This window comes from Phoenix dactylifera, chromosome 2, assembly GCF_051530095.1.
Source record: "Phoenix dactylifera cultivar Ajwa chromosome 2, Ajwa_hap1_PhDact_Kaust_v1.1, whole genome shotgun sequence".
NCBI lineage: Eukaryota > Viridiplantae > Streptophyta > Magnoliopsida > Arecales > Arecaceae > Phoenix > Phoenix dactylifera.
Window position 1 is genome coordinate 22,264,443 of NC_143191.1, and position 17,871 is coordinate 22,282,313.

Genomic DNA, 17,871 nt, shown 5'->3' on the forward strand with positions numbered 1-17,871 from the left:
CATAGTTGCACTACCATCTGAGAGCACGGATTTTAAAGTATGGAATAATGGTAAAGTTTTATGATGCATAGCTATATTTATGAACTCGCGTGATTGGACATACATTGCTTTATGACCGTTTTGAGTATATCATCTATGAAATACTGTATTTTGCTATAATTGTTATCTTTTTTAAATGATGCATTGGCATATGAATTATTATACTTGATCCAATAAGATAGTACATGATTACTTACTGAGCCGCATAGCTCATATAATCTCTGTTGTTTTTTTTTCCAAATATATAGTGTTGCTAGGAGCAAAGAGCCCCAAGATTTTTAGTTTGAAAAATCTATTTTGGATGTGCAAATTTAGATCTCTGTACGGTTCTATTTTAGAAAAATACTCTATAAATGAAATGTTACTTCTATATGAATTATTAATGAGGCTTTGTGTTACTGTGGGCAGTAGCTGGCGGTAGCACGGCTGTGTCACAGGCCTGATCTGGGGCGTGACAACTAGTGAGACCATTCATTTTGCCATAAGTCTGGATTAGTGTGTGAGTTGAATTTTGGATAAATATAAATTATCATATTGAAGAGGTACCCAAAGTCCTGATAGTGATCTTCGTACTTCGTATTCAACATTATTGCCAAACTAGACAAGCCTACATCACATTCACAACCCCACAGAAGAAACTTTTAGAAAATTTTATTTCAACCCTAATGCCACTGATAACATTTAAAAATTAAATTAAGATTCTTAGTGCATGTCAACATTGCTAATGGAACAAGGATATTATGTATCTTGCTAATTCATGGAATAATTATAAAAATGTTTATGCTGCCAAATTTTGGGTAAGAAATTTGGTTTATCCTATTATATATCTTTCAAAATCAAACTTCATTAAGATACTTTTCTCCCTACTTCCATGAGAATTGTAAAATAATACTGTGATGTTATTATCAATTATTTTTTATAACAATAGCTATTAATAGTCATTGTGTCTTTATTTAATATTAGATAAACCTAATATAGCTAGAGTAGATATGGATAAGTATCGGGTACTATTTTCATTTCAATAGAAAATAATGATTATGGAGCCAGTTTGTTATTGAAATCTTGCAAAAAAAGAAAAAAGAAAATGAATGGCCATCATCATTTAATCTTGAGACAAACATTGATAGTGATCTTCACACTTCATGTTCAACATTGCTGCCAAACTATTCAAGCCTATATCGCTTTCACACCCCCCCCCCAACCCCCCGCCAAAAAAAAAAAACTTTTGGAAAATTTCACTTATTGTACCATAACGCCATTGATGACATTAGGGGGGCGTTTGGTAACCCCAACAGGATCACCACAATGATCTAAGATCCCCGGTGATTTGAATACTGGGGTGATTTGATCCCCGGTGATCTAAGATCAATGTGTTTAGTAGGTCATGGTCCAGTGATTAAAAATTTCTGGATATCCATGAGTACTTGTTTGGTATGATACGGGGATCCAAGATTACTGACTACGTAATATCACAAATACCCTTGATATATCTTAGATGGATTTTTTAAGTATTTTTAATTCTCATGAATTAAAAATGTAAGTCAATATACTAATTTCCGTAATAGCTCCATAATTTTGTCACATATTCTACTTTTAGTAGCCCTTATCATATATTTATTAATCATATAAAATGTATTATAATAAAATATTAATATATTTATCAATATATTAATTATTGGTATATTCTATAAAAATATATTTATTACTCTGATAAATTATTAATCTTATAAAAATATGTTATTTTTCATTATAGAATTAATATTTTTATTTATACTTATAATAGATTTTTGTAATACTAATAATTATTTTGATTAGAAAAATAAGGTAAATAGGAGTAATATAGTAATATATTAAATATTTTCATTATATAAATATAAAATATAATAATATATGTATATTAGAATTTAAAATTATCCTTCAATAATAATAGGACAATAATATGATTAGTAATATATTATAATATAATATATATCATTAATATAATATATAATATCAACATAATAATATATATAACATTGACATAATATATTGATGGTATATTGATATATCAATTTTTTTGCTAACTTGAGGGGTATTTTTATCTTTAACTTTCAACCTAGGATCACTGCCCTGGGGTGATCTTGGATTTCCGACCTCAAGGACGGATATCCCATCACCGAGTTGGGGGTGATTTGAGGAGTGGAGGTGATTTAAGATCACCACCACGTAGGATCACCGTGGTGCAACCAAACGTAGTGATCTCATCACCTCCACCCATATCACCCTTAATCTTAGGACAATCACCCCATACCAAACGCCCCCTAGAAAATAAAAATTAAGATTATAAATTCATGTCAATGTTGCTGACAGAATAAGATGGTGTTATCCACAAAATATGAATATATCTAGCTAATTCTTGGAATAATAAAAATCTTTATGTTGCAATATTTTTGGTAAGAAATCAAACTTAATGAAGATACTTTTCTCCCTATTTCCATGAAAGTTGTTAGATGATATTGTTCTGCTATTATTAACTATTTTTATTATTATGTTACCTATTGATAGTCATTATAAGTCTTTATTTTAATCCTAGATAAACCCAATTTAGCTACAGCAGAACTGGATAAGTAACAACTAATACTATTTCCATTACAATCTTTCACAAATGATTATATAGCAAGTCTTTTAGTGAAATCTTTTGAAATAAGAGAAAAGAAAACAAAAGGTGGCCACCATTAAATTTTTTGGTAAACATAAATGATCGCCCAATATGATAGATATCTTGCATGACTTGGCATTCAATATTGCTGCCAAATTATTCAAGCCTACATCACTTTCACACACACTCCCCAGCCCCAAGAAAAAAGGTTTTGGAAACTTTCATTTGAACGCTAATGTCATTGATAACATAAAATAATAAAATTAGGATTCTCAATTCATGTTGATATCGTTAATAGAATAAGATGGTATGATCCGCAAAATATGAATATGCATCTAGCTAATTCATAGAAAAATAAAAAACGTGTATGCTGTCATATATTTTTTCAAAATAAGATTTCATGAAGATACTTTTTTTCCTATTTACATGATAATTGTAAAATAATATCATTCTAAGATTATTTATTACCTTTTATTTTTTAAGTATCTATCTTAACCCTAGATAATCCAATTTAGCTAGAGACAAATAAGGAGGCATTATTTCCATTATGCTGTCGTTATTAAAATCTTGTGAAAAAGGAGAAAGAAAACCAATGGCCACCTCAATCCAAATGTGAGGGTCACGAATTTTGTTACATGGAAGTTGGCCCATGATGCAACATCTGACTGCTTCCTCGTGGAGTCCGAACAGGGTCCCCCACCTGGCAACCTGCGACAGCCGGTCACCATCACAACCTCTAATTTTAGCCCACCATTAATGGCCTCCTTCCCCTCCCTGCCTTCTAATTAAACCCCCCCTCTGGCCAAAAAGGCCGTTTCGGGAGCGCATTTAAAGGCTGCCAACCCATAACCGTAACCAATTCCGGATGGTCTCTCTCTCTCTCTCTCCCCCCACGGCTGCCACTGCCCACCTGCGACCAAAAACGAGTCAGTTGCATTCTTTTCGCACCCTGGGCAGGACCACTACTTGACCGGTTTTAGCCGGTTATTTTCTGACTGTAAACCGTCACCACCTCTCATCAGAATGTCTATATAAGAAGGGCCTCCTATATGGCCATTTTAAATTGTAAACCAGTTCTAGCCTCTCATCAAATTGTCTATATAAGCATCTCTATCTCTCTCTCTCTCTGTATGGTTCATGTGACTTGCTTGTCTATTTGGCTGTTTCTTTGGTTCTTTCTTATTCTTCCTCTCTTTCTACTTTTCTGTTCATTTTGAATAGTATGGTGGTGGTGTTTATTTGTTTTTCAGGTTTTTCGTTCAAAACATCATTGTTTGATTTTATGTAGTTTTATTAAATTCCTTGTTGATACATACAATCAAAATAAGAATGTTTTTGTTTTTTGAGAAAATGGTTCTAACCACTTCAAAACAACCAGTTTTCACTTTCATGTCTTTAATTAGTTTTCCATACTTTAAAACGTTTCTTTCTTTAGTTTATATATATATATATATATAGCTAGCATCTCATAGGTTAATCTGTATAAACATGGAAAGATCTTTCAGTACATGCAAACGATTGGGTACTTCGAAACAATATTTCTTTCTGTTAATCTTTTACTTGCAGCTATTATGATTAATCTATATGAACATGGAATGATCGAACGTTTCAGTATAGAAAAATGGTTGCATACTTCCTTTTGTGAGCAGAATGATGGCATCGTCTTCAAAACTAATTTTCTGGAATATTCTCTATTTCCTCCTCTCTGGTTTGGAAATTTTAAAGATTATGATGTAATGGTATGTTACTTGTTGGTTTTAGTCTAAACCTTAAGAAGTCAACAATCGCAGGGGAGTTTCCGCAGCATTCACAAGGTAAACAAAAGTTTTCACTAGTAGATTAGTTTCATTCATATTTATTAGCATCCATGCATGCATGTATACATACATAACAAGCATATAGTTTCCTCTTTTTTTTTTTCTTTTTGATAAAGAGCACATGGTTTTACATCAAACGTTTAGATGAATAGAAAACTAATGTAAAGAAAAATAAATATACACATGCATAACATGAAATTCATGTTCATATTATAAGCATGAACAATATATATATAATAGAGATACGTGGATTCCTGCACTTAACCCTGACTTTTCCATAAAAAAAAAAAAACAAAACAACTTTGACTGTGGATATCTTTCCCTTGGTTGTGGTGATGTGTGGGAATAGGATGGGTTTGTTTCATGGTCTCTATGCATTAACCTGATGGCTGCTTCAATGAATGTACTTTAAATGCCTTTGATGTCAACTCTTAATTCAATATGTGTCATGCATTCCACATGGATGCATGCATGTCATTTTCCATATTTTGATGGTGGTATAACTTTCTAATACAGGATGCAAAAGGGTGGAACCCTAGATGAAAGAAGATGACAGAAGAGAGAGAGCACAGCCTGACATTGGCGAAAGAAGCGGGTTCGCTCTTGGGGGGATTGTGCTCTCTTCTCTTTCTGTCATCACCGTCTCTAGAGTTTTTGCCTGCGCTTTTTCTGAAGCCTTAGTCTTCTTTTGGTGCATATCACTTCCTGATATCAGCTGCTTTGCTCTTGCATTCGCAGTCATCCGATCAAGGACTCGAGGTGAGGATTTCATCAAATCAGTCCCTATTTTTGTTTATTGCAGTGGGTTTTCTCCGGAAACGTGTATTAACTCTATTTGGGATAGTCTTGGGCAGGTGGAAAGGAAGCCTCCATGGCTGCAGTCCCATGCGATAAGTTGGTGGTGGTCGTGTTTGCTTGTTGTTTGTTCTTCTTCTTTTTTTCCCTCTCTCTTATTTTTAATGAAAACAAAAATAAAATTAATATTTGCTATTTTGCTTTGATAGAAACTTTTGTTTCTAATTTATTGATCTTCTCTTTATTTCTCTGTAAAAGCTGAACTGAGCAAGGTGTATTAATTTGTTAAAGATGGATCTGTGAAGGTGAAATGGGAAGCATCTACCAATGGAGACATGGAGTTGGTCGTGTAGTTTTAAGTTTTTATCAGTAGCGAGTTAAATTCCTCGGATTGGGGTTATTCTCAGGTGAACTTGTGCATGTCCAACTTTTTATATATCTTATTGCCAGATTAATGTCTCACAAAGAAAAAAAAAATAGAAATCATGTAAAACTGCAAGTACCGTACATACATATGTACGTATATACATATATGCAGATGTACAAACCCATGCATACGCGCACATATGCACATACCTACTACATTTATACGTAATATATATATATATATAGCTTATGATGCTACATCGACTTTAATATAGAGAAATTTGATTCATTTTCTATGTTGTACTAGATTAGGCCTGGTTGACATCATGGAAGATCTCGATCCGACCACAAATAGAATTTGAATGCAGACTTTAGATCCAAACCAACTGTTTATATTAGGTTATGATGAAATTTCAGGGGCACTAAACCTATTTCCATCCCCTAAACAAGATTTATTTCAGTCAAACAGGCTTAGTTTGACTTCATGGCCCAGTTTAGAGCCATTTATGTTCGCCACCTCAACTTGGTTGGCGTCCAAGTTGAGGATAGTCACAATTTGTTAGACTGGGGTAATTTAAATAACTGGCACAAGCCTTTGGTTTATTAATATATGCATTTGTGAACTTGTATACCGCGATGTGTAACATTTAAAAACTTTATGTTTGGCTATATCATGCAATTATCATCGCTAGGATCGATCATTTGTTGTGAACTGTTTCAGAAAATCCAAATGATCATTTTGCTAACTATATCTAACAGTGGATGAAGGTGATGTATAAAGTTTCGTCCAACACTACCATGGTAGATTCCAGATGGAAAACAAGACATTTTAATGAACTAGGTTGAAATCTTGAACGGCCAGTAGCAAAACACAGATCGCAGTTGAAACTACAAATAACCATCAGCAACTATTTGTGGTCTGCTTTAAATATACTAGTCGACATTATGGTGATTATTTATATGTTACATCAACATGCTATCTACTGCAGGAATTTTGGACTTCGGCATTATTAGAAAAAATGTTATGCAGCTGCTTGTGGTATTAGTACTTCAATATTCTAAGGTGATTCGTAAATATAATTGTTGCATGTTTTTTATTGCTACGCGCTTCAGAAAGTATGAACTACTATCACAAATGCATCTCCATAAGGATCAATGCTTGGAACTGAAGATCTGAAAACTAATTTGCGGCCATATGGAGATCCCTGTATATCAATGGCATGACTGCAATACTGCTTTTATGTGCCATGGAAAGCTAGTTCAGTTGCTGACTTGCTGTAAGCTTCGCAATGCAGAAAATCTGATCGCACTCTTTGCACTAGATCATGCATGGTCACGCGTTTTAAAGCATGTTTGGGCGGTCCTCTGCATGCAAAAGACTCAGATGGTCTTTCAGGCAAAAGATCCAACACAATCCCCATTGCGAGAAGGGGAAAATATTTTGGCTTCTAATCGAGCTTAAGATGGACATGATGGCATCTTAAACCCACCGAGTCATGGAGGATTGTAGCTAGGACTACTTGATTTGGGCAGGACTTAGAGAGCAAATGACTTTAATCTCGAGAATAGAAGTCGATTATTTACCTATTCACCTTCATCATTTTCTGAACAATATCATCAGTTACACAATCCACTATATATACTGATGTCAGCACACATGCAAATAACAATAAATTTTGTTAAATTTCTATGAAAACGTTAACTAGAAATGTTGATTCAAATCCTATAGGCTGCAACTGTTGTACACGAAGATCAGATTTGTTTCATCCTTGACAATCCAAACTGCACTTAGAAATGTATGTCAGAAACCAGAATGACCACTCAATTAAGATGAAAGGCTCTTATACAGTGTTCTTGAGCTCATCCCTAGTCCTTGAATAGCATAATATGCCCAGTACCTATGCAGGTTTCATCAACTTCCTATTCCACATAACTCTACTAACCAAGAAAACCACCCTCATGCTCCTCAGCCTGGCACTAAGCAGTTAAACCGGCAGTCATATCATCCTCTCCTTTCAGTCCAGCAGCACCATCCTGTAGCTCTCTGTCATATGGACAAATTTGGTACATCTCACCAGTACAGTGGTGTTGAGGAATTTGAGCATGCTGCTTTTGAAAGTATCCAACATCTGTACAATTAGCTGCTCATGTTCAAGCAAAGCATCATGTGCATTGGAACAAGCTTAATACTAGTCTCTGCAATAGTAAATGATATTTCCCGCATGGTGCAGCAGCATTCACATTACCACATTTCGTAGATTGTTGATTGAAGTCCCGAAAGCGCTCCTTTTGGGTCTCTAACTTGAGAAAGCCACAAGTACATATAATGAAAAATAGTGCAATTTTAAGGCCTCCAAGCACATCATCATAAAAAGGCAGAGTACAAATACACGAAATGAAAAATAGTGCACTTGTAAACCCTCCAAGCACATCATCATTAAAAGGCAAAGTCTCATATCTGATCTGAACATTAAACACATGATATCAAAATATTGCACCAGTTCTATCTAAATATAAATAGTGCATCCCCATATTTACAGAAATTTTTGCAGCAAAAATACAGCACATACCTTGCCGGCAGCTACTCTTTCAATTGTACAGGTCCCCATTTAATAGCACAAAACAAATTATCTAACCGGGAAAAACTTTTGAGGCTTCCTCGTTTCATTGACATTCATGCATGGAAGATTCTATCCTAACCAGCCTTTATGTTCATGATTCGTATGAATAATGGTGGAGATTAAAAAACAAAAAAAAAAAAGAAAGGGGAACAAGCCAATTACATTCCCATCATAATATGAGCAAAGGTAGAAAATTTAATTCACCAAAATAAAAGGTACAAAATTATGATTGCCAGAAAACTTATTGACTGTAAGGTAGACAATGAGCAATTACATTCCCATCATAATATGAGCAAAGGTAGAAAATTTAATTCACCAAAATAAAAGGTACAAAATTATGATTGCCAGAAAACTTATTGACTGTAAGGTAGAAAATGAGCAATTACATTCCCATCATAATATGAGCAAAGGTAGAAAATTTAATTCACCAAAATAAAAGGTACAAAATTATGATTGCCAGAAAACTTATTGACTGTAAGGTGACTCTAGTTGTAGGGCAACTTTTCAACATTGTTGCAGAAGGATAGAGATTCAAGAGACTGACGAACTGTGAAAAATGAAGCTCCAAAAGATAAAACCTACATATCTGAAATTCCACTTACAAATACAATGCCATAGTTGATAGAGATCTTTGGTGAATGCAGCAAAAACCAGCACCACCTTAGAGAGTAAAGGCAATCAATCAAGAGTGACATTTCCATTCTACAAATGTCGCCCTCAATTTGTTTGATAGTAATACAGTAGACAATCAGATAATCACTGGCAAATGGGACCAAAAATGTACTGCAGCCTGTCTATGCGATATTACCGTGTACTTCTGACCTGCTTTTCAAATAATAATTTGGAAGCATGTAAAGAATCTAAAATATCTTCACATGAAACTTGGTGATGAGATTGCCTTTTGGGATCATTTTTCTTTCCAATAACCTGTTTCACAGCAGGTGAATTGTCTCCTGGTGTAATTTCACTACTACTGGCAAATTTCTGGGTTTCCCCACTCCCATTTTCCACTTTGGTCTTCCATCTAATGCCAACTGCTTCAGCTTGATCCACAAACAAAACCTTTGATATAGAAGAGCCACAAATGTCCCTATAAGTCTCATAATTGGCAGCATGGGTGTTGCCACCTTCCAACAGCTTTGCAAGAGGGTGCAACACTGATATCGGGTCATCATTGCTCTCCAAGTTATCCTTCAAAATCAAAAACTCATTCACTAAGTCCTCCTTGCTGAACTGAATAAGCGCAGCAGTTGAATCCACAAAAAAAATCAATGTGATGGAATCTGGACCAAAAACTTTACACACGCATTCCTTCAAATCCTTGGGCTTGATATTGGATGGAAATCCCCAGACAAGGACAATGTTTGAAAACACTATCTGAGGATATCTACGCTTGTAACTTGAATCAGGATTCTCAATTCCTGTACTCAGATCAATGACTGTTCCACTGTTCCAGCTGGGGTATAGAAGATTCATATAGTTCTGGATCTTATCATTTTTGGAAAAATCGATTGATGGTGAGTGGAGTTCAAATTTCATGCCCAAGTGACTGCATGCCTGAGCAAAGACACATCCGGTCATAAAAGCATCATACCCTGCTTCATGCTTGGCACCTGAGTTAAAGCAAGATGACCTGCAGGAGATACACAAACAGAAACCCAGAATTTTTACTTTTTCAATTTTGATTGATGAACTCAGGAAATGGGGCAATCAGAATATTATGATTACAAGTTGACTGAGCTGTACAACTAATCAGAAACCTGGAGAAAAGCTATCAAGTAGGCTGGTTAGCTACAGAATTAAGAGCACAACACAGGTAGGTCATTGGGCTATTTTATCTTTTCCTGTTGCATTTTGCATGACTAGTCAAAAGCACTACAAGAAAAGACATTTAACTAACAACTCACCTGTTAATAATATAAAAGCAAATAGAAAAACAGACACTATGCCTGCATCACTAGGCAACTAGATTCCTTCAAAACTATAAGCACAGGCTTCTCAGTGAAGCACTGTGGAACAAAAAATTTTGTGTCTGCTATGTCTTATAAAGTAGTAACTGTTCAATCTCAACAAGTTAAAAAAATGATCTCCTGCAGGTATTGTTTTAACTTTTTCCATTTGGCTGAAAAGAGAGCAAGACCGCATAACACAAGGCAAGCCTGTGAAAATCGGATTTGCAGCCATACAACTAAGTTTTCTACAGAAATCCAGAAATAAAATTTTCTTTTTCCCCTACAATGAAGAATTGTAACAAGTAGATGCAAGAATGGTATTTTAATATATATTTTTAAACTGTTATTTTTGGTAAACATTGACTTGAAGCTATGGCCAAATGAAGGTCATTGTTACTTTGGGTCAAAATGAGATGACAGGGCTGAGTGTGTGCACTTTATGCCTTTTCAGATTCAGATTCAATGTGAATAAGAACGAAAGAGGGGGAAAAGAGTAGAACAAATACCAAATTCATAAATGCCAACATGCACTAAGGATCTAGAAGTAAGTACCATCAATAATATAAGCAGTTACATGGAACTTGTGCAACGGCTCTCATAGAATGAGAAATATTTCCACAAAGTGAGCATGAAAAGTATACCCGGTTTCATCTGCTTGCACCTCAACTTTCACATATGAATTAGAAGCAACATGCAGGGATGGAGAGGAAATCCTTGGGCACAACAGCGAAAAAATGGAAGAGAGTGATTTGCTACTCCTTTTCATCAGGTACTGAATTACATGGCTGGAGTTCACGAGATGCCTGGTATCAATTATGCGTGGGAAATTTTTGTGCACAGCTAATGCAAATTCGACCATTGATGAAGGGAGAGGACCAAAAAATTTGCAATATATATGTGCAATATCTGTTTCATGTGAAAGAAGCGACTGAGAAAGACATGGTAGATACATGTTTATATATAAAAATAATTTGAGAAAAACGGTAACAATGCTACCACCTAAGTTCACACATGGGACCATCCCCCAGCTTACATGCTGATGAGAGGTGGCAACCAACAGAACCCAGTATTGTTGGCAACAGGTGCAAAAACAGTTATATAAAAGAGACGTACCTAAAAAACAATTGTGGCCAACAATCAGTTTTTCTTCTGATGTGAGAAGATCTATAACATGGCGAAATCCCACAGCTGACCTAACCCGTGCTTCTGTATTCCTGAGTAGATCTTCTTGGACCTCCTTCTGTGACATAGGAATGCCAAGTTTTACTATATTTGTTATGCAGAAACAAAGAAACAGATTTAGAAGATGGGGTTCCTAAAAGCAGTTGCCTTCCTTGTCCTACATAAAGGAAACAACTAACAATATCACCATTAAACAACTACTTGAAATAATTGGGCTTTTCTTTAAATTAATAGTTTCAATTTTCTTATACCATCCAAAATAAGTATAGCAATCTTTAGATTAAGGTAGTATAATGTTCAGCATATGAGAACACTAGCTCTTAGTTTTCAAGACTATAAGGTTCTTGCTGGGCCTTATTTTTACTTTTTGCAAGGACTACATTGGCAACATCAACAAACATGCTCAATTCACAGGGGGTCTAGTAGAGTATTTGTTTTGTATCAATTTCATAAAAACAATCATTGTGACACACAACGAAAGAAAATCTGACACCAATTTCTTTTCAATGATGAAATAATAGAGCTTCCAGAGTCCAGAACATATAGAAATTTCATTATCTAGAAGAGTAAATTTATAATTTTTCATGGATTTTTTTTTTTCCAGCCAAGTTCTCTACCATGCAAAAACAGAAATTTAACTGTGGAACAACTAAAACCATATAACCTGATACTGGCTGATCGATTTGGGAATTTGGGACTAGAGATGGAATGGGAACAGATGTAGTTTGCCAGCTTATAATAAAAGCCAACTACTTTGCATTCTTTTTTGTATCATACCCTAAGAGATGCCTTGTCCTCCTCAGAGTCTGTGTATACTACTATCTTTTTCCACATGGCATTTTCATCAACAGAACGGACGTATACAAGGTCTTTGAAGTGCTTTCTTAAAACCTGTGGACTCAGAAACAAATAGTCAGCAGAATACATGATAATACATATCAGAATATAAACTTAACCTGCTATGATGTTACAAAGAAAGGAAAAACAAAATTTCTGCAATCCATAGCTGGTGAAAATGAATAGTTGATTAAGTAAAGAATTCATAGGATTTTAACTGTTGCTCAATATCTTGGTATCAGCATATTTCTTGAATTTCAGGTTATTCATTGATATCTGGTTTTACATCCATCAATCGCCTAAAAAACCTCAGTGATTGGAATGATTGTAATAAATGATAGGGCAGGTAGAAATCTTTGTGAGTTAATAACATCTACCATCAGCTTTTACCTCAACAACCACCATGCCCTGTATTATGTCGCTTTCCTTCCATATTTAATGCAGTAGTGAATATGATGCACATGCTTGCAGCGAATGAGTTGGGAAAAGTTCATAACATATCCTGCACTTCTGCAAAAATAGCTGCAGGCCCATTTGAGTTTGATATCTAATCTTGTGATTGGAGTTGGAAAGATGAACCTCATTTTTTAAAATTGGAGATGAATCATGAATTATGCATCAAGGATTGTAATCAAATGGGCATAACTTAAAAAATTCTGAAGCCTATTGCCATCTTTCATCAGCATAATTCAAATCACAAATTAAATCATAAACATCACCAGATATTGTATTGGTGAAGATATGAACCTGATGGATTCCAATTTTATTTGGATCAAAATCAGATTACAGAACTATGATTTTGTTTTTCTGGATGTGATAGAATAGGCTGAAATGAAGACCCAAATTCATCAAGCCAACAAACGAAAAGAGCCCAGCACATATAGCAATTTAATCTAGATGCAAAATTACATCACTGAAATACTTGGCATGCAATCTTGGGAACATATCATGTTTGAAATTAGGATGAACTGGCCATCCTAAAACCTGGACCTTGAAATTAACAGCCAAATTGATATCATAATCAAGAAAGAAATGCAAAATTTAATTTTGATGGAAATATTAAAATTGAAGAGAGAAGTGCAAGTAGGGTAAGTCAGAGAGTGCTGGAGAATGGAGATGCATCATATAGTGGGTAGCACTAGAAAGACTATTCGGTAACAAGTTTTGAAGATTAACATCTGGGCTAGAGGGATAAGAAGTTCTCAACAGAACTAGAAGAAAATAAGAATCACAGAGACCTGTTCAATTCTTAAAGCCATGTTGATCATCAAAGTAAATAAAATGTAAAACAAAATTCATTACCAGCCGAATCAACTTCAGTTGGTGGGAGCTGAAGCCATCCAGCAAAACTGCCGGACGCATCTTAAAGAAAACTGTCTGAAATTGCATTTTATTGCTATCAGAATTTTCTTCCAAACGATAGTTCTTGGCTGGACTCTTTATTAATTCATCACACCATTGGTGGAATCTGTTCTTCATCCGTTCAGTGAAAATAAGATCAGCAGTTCTCAATAATGGTATTTCTACATGCTCTTCCAGGTTATATAAGGAATTATTGAATTCATCCTTGTATGCTGAAGATAAGGTCTGGAGAGCTTCTGCCTCTTGTGCTCTGGATAAATAAGATATTCCTGAGATTATCCAAATGTTGTAAATACATGAAGAACATAACCATTTAACAGTATCTTGGTAATGAAGACTGATCAGGTGTATGACCATAAGAACAATATAATAATTAACTACAATTGGGTCAGAAAGATCAACTAATACATATATGGCACTAGCACACTCGGAAATAGGTGCTTCCAAGCCACTGGACACTCTGATGGTAGACCACATATCATTAGCCTCCCCAGTAACAATGACAGAAACTTGAAGATGCAGAATGCAAGCAAAGATGAGCATCATTAATATATACTCTTAATTGAGACCATTATGCTAGCAATGCATACTAAAAACTATCTAAGAGCATGGAGCAAAGTATTCCAGACCTTCATGTATGCATGCATTGAAATCAAATTGATATTTGGCGAGAAAGTCTATTGAAGTTGTCTGGCAGAGAAATTCATATGATGGTCCATCGACTGGAAGTTCCTTCCGAGGAAATACATAGAAATTGTGCCTGCCAAGTAAAACAAGGGAGAATGGTAATCATAAAAGAAAAAATGCCATCATAAAGATACATACGTACAAAACATTAAAAAAATGGTAGCAATCAGAAAATTTATTTCATCACCAATCAGTTGTCTTCCTAATGAAGGCTATCAACCTAGTAACCAAACATGCCTATTGATGATCAATAAATAAGTCACCACTGACTAGAATAATCCTTATGCGAATCATGTGGGGGAAAAGAAAGTAAAAGATCCTCTAAAGAACAGAAGCATAACAAGACAGAAAAAAAAAGAAGATAAAGTATAAATTCGCACATAAAAGTAAAAAAATGTAACTCTACATAGCCGACCTAATTCGTCAAAAGCACTTCACGAGGAGTGATGTAAGACGGTCATCCAAAGAAAACAAATACTAGGAAAAAGCAGAGTTGAGAATGCTTAAAAACAAAACAATTTTGGTTATAGATTATTGAATTATAGCGTAGAATTCGCTAGATATCCCCTTGGAATGTTTCCAGCCATGGAGAATAAGGAGACTCTACCAAATGATAGCAAACTTTTAAGCTGCCCGCAAAATGTACCTATGTTCCTGAGTTGCATCAGCTGGTGAATAAGGAGATTGAACAAAATAATAAGATTCATAAAAAAGTTGTTGAATGTTGTGCTTTAGGTTTGCATTTTGGCTTATAAATTGGTGCCTCAAAGATAAAAATATGTTGGTATGTCAAGAAATGCCTTCTTTCCTCTTCATCTAGCCATCTTGACTCATCCCAATAATACAGAAACCTAGAAAGGTTGCTCCTTGGTAATTTAAGCTCAAACTGAGTGACCAAGTAGCATTCATGGCAGGCCCCACATTTTGTGTTAAAAGATTCCTTGGTTCAAAATATCAACACCAATTCAAACGGTTGAAAACATATTTTGAGCCAGTTGCAATGTCGAATGCCGGGCTAATTGTTGATCCATAAGCCATCCATTAAACGAAACAATAATTGCTGGTTAAGATTTAAACTAAGCCTTAAAGCTAACCTGTGAAATTATAACAATTTAAAATTACAAGAAGTCCTCAAAGATATGCCTACCATAATCCATGAGTCCCTAACATGCTGACATAATCAATAACCCCCCCGATCCTGTGAATTGGATCAGATGGTCTTTCCCTCCCTCCCTCTCTATGTCTGTGCATTTTCATGCGTGTGTGCATTATTGTATTTGTCTCCCTCCCTTCTTGCATTCAGCCCAACAACTAACAATTATTATCCCAATTGTTTGACATGCCAATCAACAATAAGTATTAGAATATGAGCAGCACTTAGAACGGTTGACATATGATGTGACAGTACTTCCATTACAACGTCCTTCAGTAAGAGAAATCAAATATACATGCAAAATTTCGAACATTCCATTGATGTGACTATGACATTCTATCGTAGTGTCATGTTCAAATCTCACAAATGCCAAAATAAATTTACAATGGTATTGATTCCGTGATGGAGGATGTCTGAGCAGATGTAAAAGGTTTTCAAAAGCAATGCTAAAGGGACCTGCATCGCAAAATAGCAATTTCTATCACTAAATAATTTATAATTGTCTTGAAATTTCCTACCTACATTTTAAAAAGGTTTTTAACTGTTAAAGAACAGATAATTTTTTATGCAATGCAAGAAACAACGAAAAGAACTACTCTTTGGTTTCACATCAGCAACAACACAGGGATTACCATTCCGCTTATGGGCTAATAGCAACAGTAGCCACCGGAATAGCCTCTAAATCCGTCAATTAAAGCTTCCAGCAGTTTATTTGCTGTTAAACAATATCCAAAGCTTTTTTTTTAAAAAAAAAGAAAGAACTTTTTGAATAACAAGCAAAATGCTCCTTCCTACCCGCAAATCCCAGTTTTCTCTTGGTTGCAGTTGTACCGCCAAATAAAGTTACACTCCAAACCCTACCTTACTAAAAGCCAAAACCCTAGCACTTGGATTCAAGGAGAAAATAACTCACGGGTGCGCGATGAAGGAGCCCTTGGCCCCGTCCCACCGAAAGGGGCAGACCCCGAACTGCACCACGGCAAACTTCTCCGCCGAATCCTTCACCTTGAGGTACCGGACGTCGGAGCGGTCGAACTCAAACGCGTCCCTCCACGGGGCGCTCGTGATGCCGGTCATCTCGAGATCGATGGCGACAAAGTCCGCCTCCCGGACCCGGAGCCGGAGGTCCTCCAGCGCCGGCTCGAAGTTGGACTTCGTCACTTTCTTCACGGCCACAGCGGTGGTGGCGGCGGCGGCGGTGGCGGAGGAGGAGAAGCGGCGGCAATGCACCGGGTGGGAGCAAGCTAGGGTTAGGGTTCTCGAGAAAGCCGAGATCAGCCATCGGCTCCTCATTTCCGCTGCATTTCTCTTCCAAACGCGGGAGAGAGAGGGGGAGGGTAGGGAGAAGAAGCAATCCGGGGACAGCCGTCGTCTAATTATAGGGTTTGACTCCGGTGATTTTCTTATTTTATTTTATTCTATTATAATTTAATTTAACTTATTTTATCTTATTTGAATTTTTGGAATATTTCTTTTAGTACATATATAAAGATTAGCAACCATTTGAGTAATTTAAGAGAGAGAGAGAGAGACATGGTAAAGTCCAGTTTATTTCGAAGTCAGAATCCAAGAGGGAGACAAATTAGAAAGAAAGATATAGATTCTAATTTATTTTGGGATTTTTATGAAAAAAATACTATGTGCAATAATTAAAGATGAAAGATAGTGAGGTAATTAATATATTTTTAAGATACATAACATAGGAATTTTGATATAAAATTAGATAGATGGAATCAAAATAGAATATGTTTTAATTTCAAAACTATCATTTTTATACATAGTATAGCCATACAAATTAAAAAGAAAAGGAACATGGCCATAAATCTGGTATTCAAGTTTATACAGGCAATGAATAATCTCAGTGTTGAAAAGTTTGATCATTTTTTTCGGTCAAATCAAATTACATAAAACTCCTGCTACAGATGATCATGTTAAACATGCTAAAGATTAAGCAAATTCTTATAAAACAAATAAAATACAATGCTAGTTCTGCTATAATTGCATTCTTATGAAAAAAATATATATACATACTATAAAACATACATACTTCTTTTTCATATTCAAATCTTTTTACATACATACGGAGCCATAATTAACACTCTAGCATAGGTATGATTGGGGCATTTAAATATATAGAGAACTAGATCTCCATAAAATCTAAGATTTTAAAATATGATGCAAATATAACTAAGGGTTTCCATGGCCAATATTACTGCTACTTAGTGGATGACATGATACAAGATGAATCAACATTTTGATTTAACTTGGCCGAGATGTGAGGGCCAAAGAAAAATTTAAAGAAACAAAGAGAGATTAGAATTTAACTAGTACATGATGATTGACATGTTGAACTGTCCTTTATCGCCAACCATCATTGAATTGGTTTCAACATTTAACAAGGAACTCATGTAACTTAGCATTG

General features: G+C 35.3%; 1 protein-coding gene across 2 annotated transcripts; it reads right to left on the reverse strand.

Moving 5' to 3' along the window:
• Nucleotides 1-8,546: 8,546 nt before the first annotated feature.
• AHG2 (Polynucleotidyl transferase, ribonuclease H-like superfamily protein) lies at nt 8,547-16,809 on the reverse strand. 2 transcript variants are annotated; one of them, XM_008810523.6, is made up of 7 exons: nt 16,363-16,809; nt 14,239-14,369; nt 13,550-13,878; nt 12,188-12,301; nt 11,342-11,465; nt 10,870-11,134; nt 8,547-9,909 (listed from the first exon to the last, which is right to left on the reverse strand). In XM_008810523.6, the coding sequence occupies exons 1-7, from the start codon at nt 16,740-16,742 to the stop codon at nt 9,081-9,083; spliced, it is 2,172 nt and encodes a 723-aa protein (XP_008808745.3). In that variant the 5' UTR covers nt 16,743-16,809; the 3' UTR covers nt 8,547-9,080. The 2 variants fall into 2 exon arrangements, with proteins under 2 accessions (XP_008808745.3, XP_008808744.3); XM_008810522.6 differs by having other exon boundaries at nt 11,342-11,468.
• Nucleotides 16,810-17,871: the final 1,062 nt, after the last annotated feature.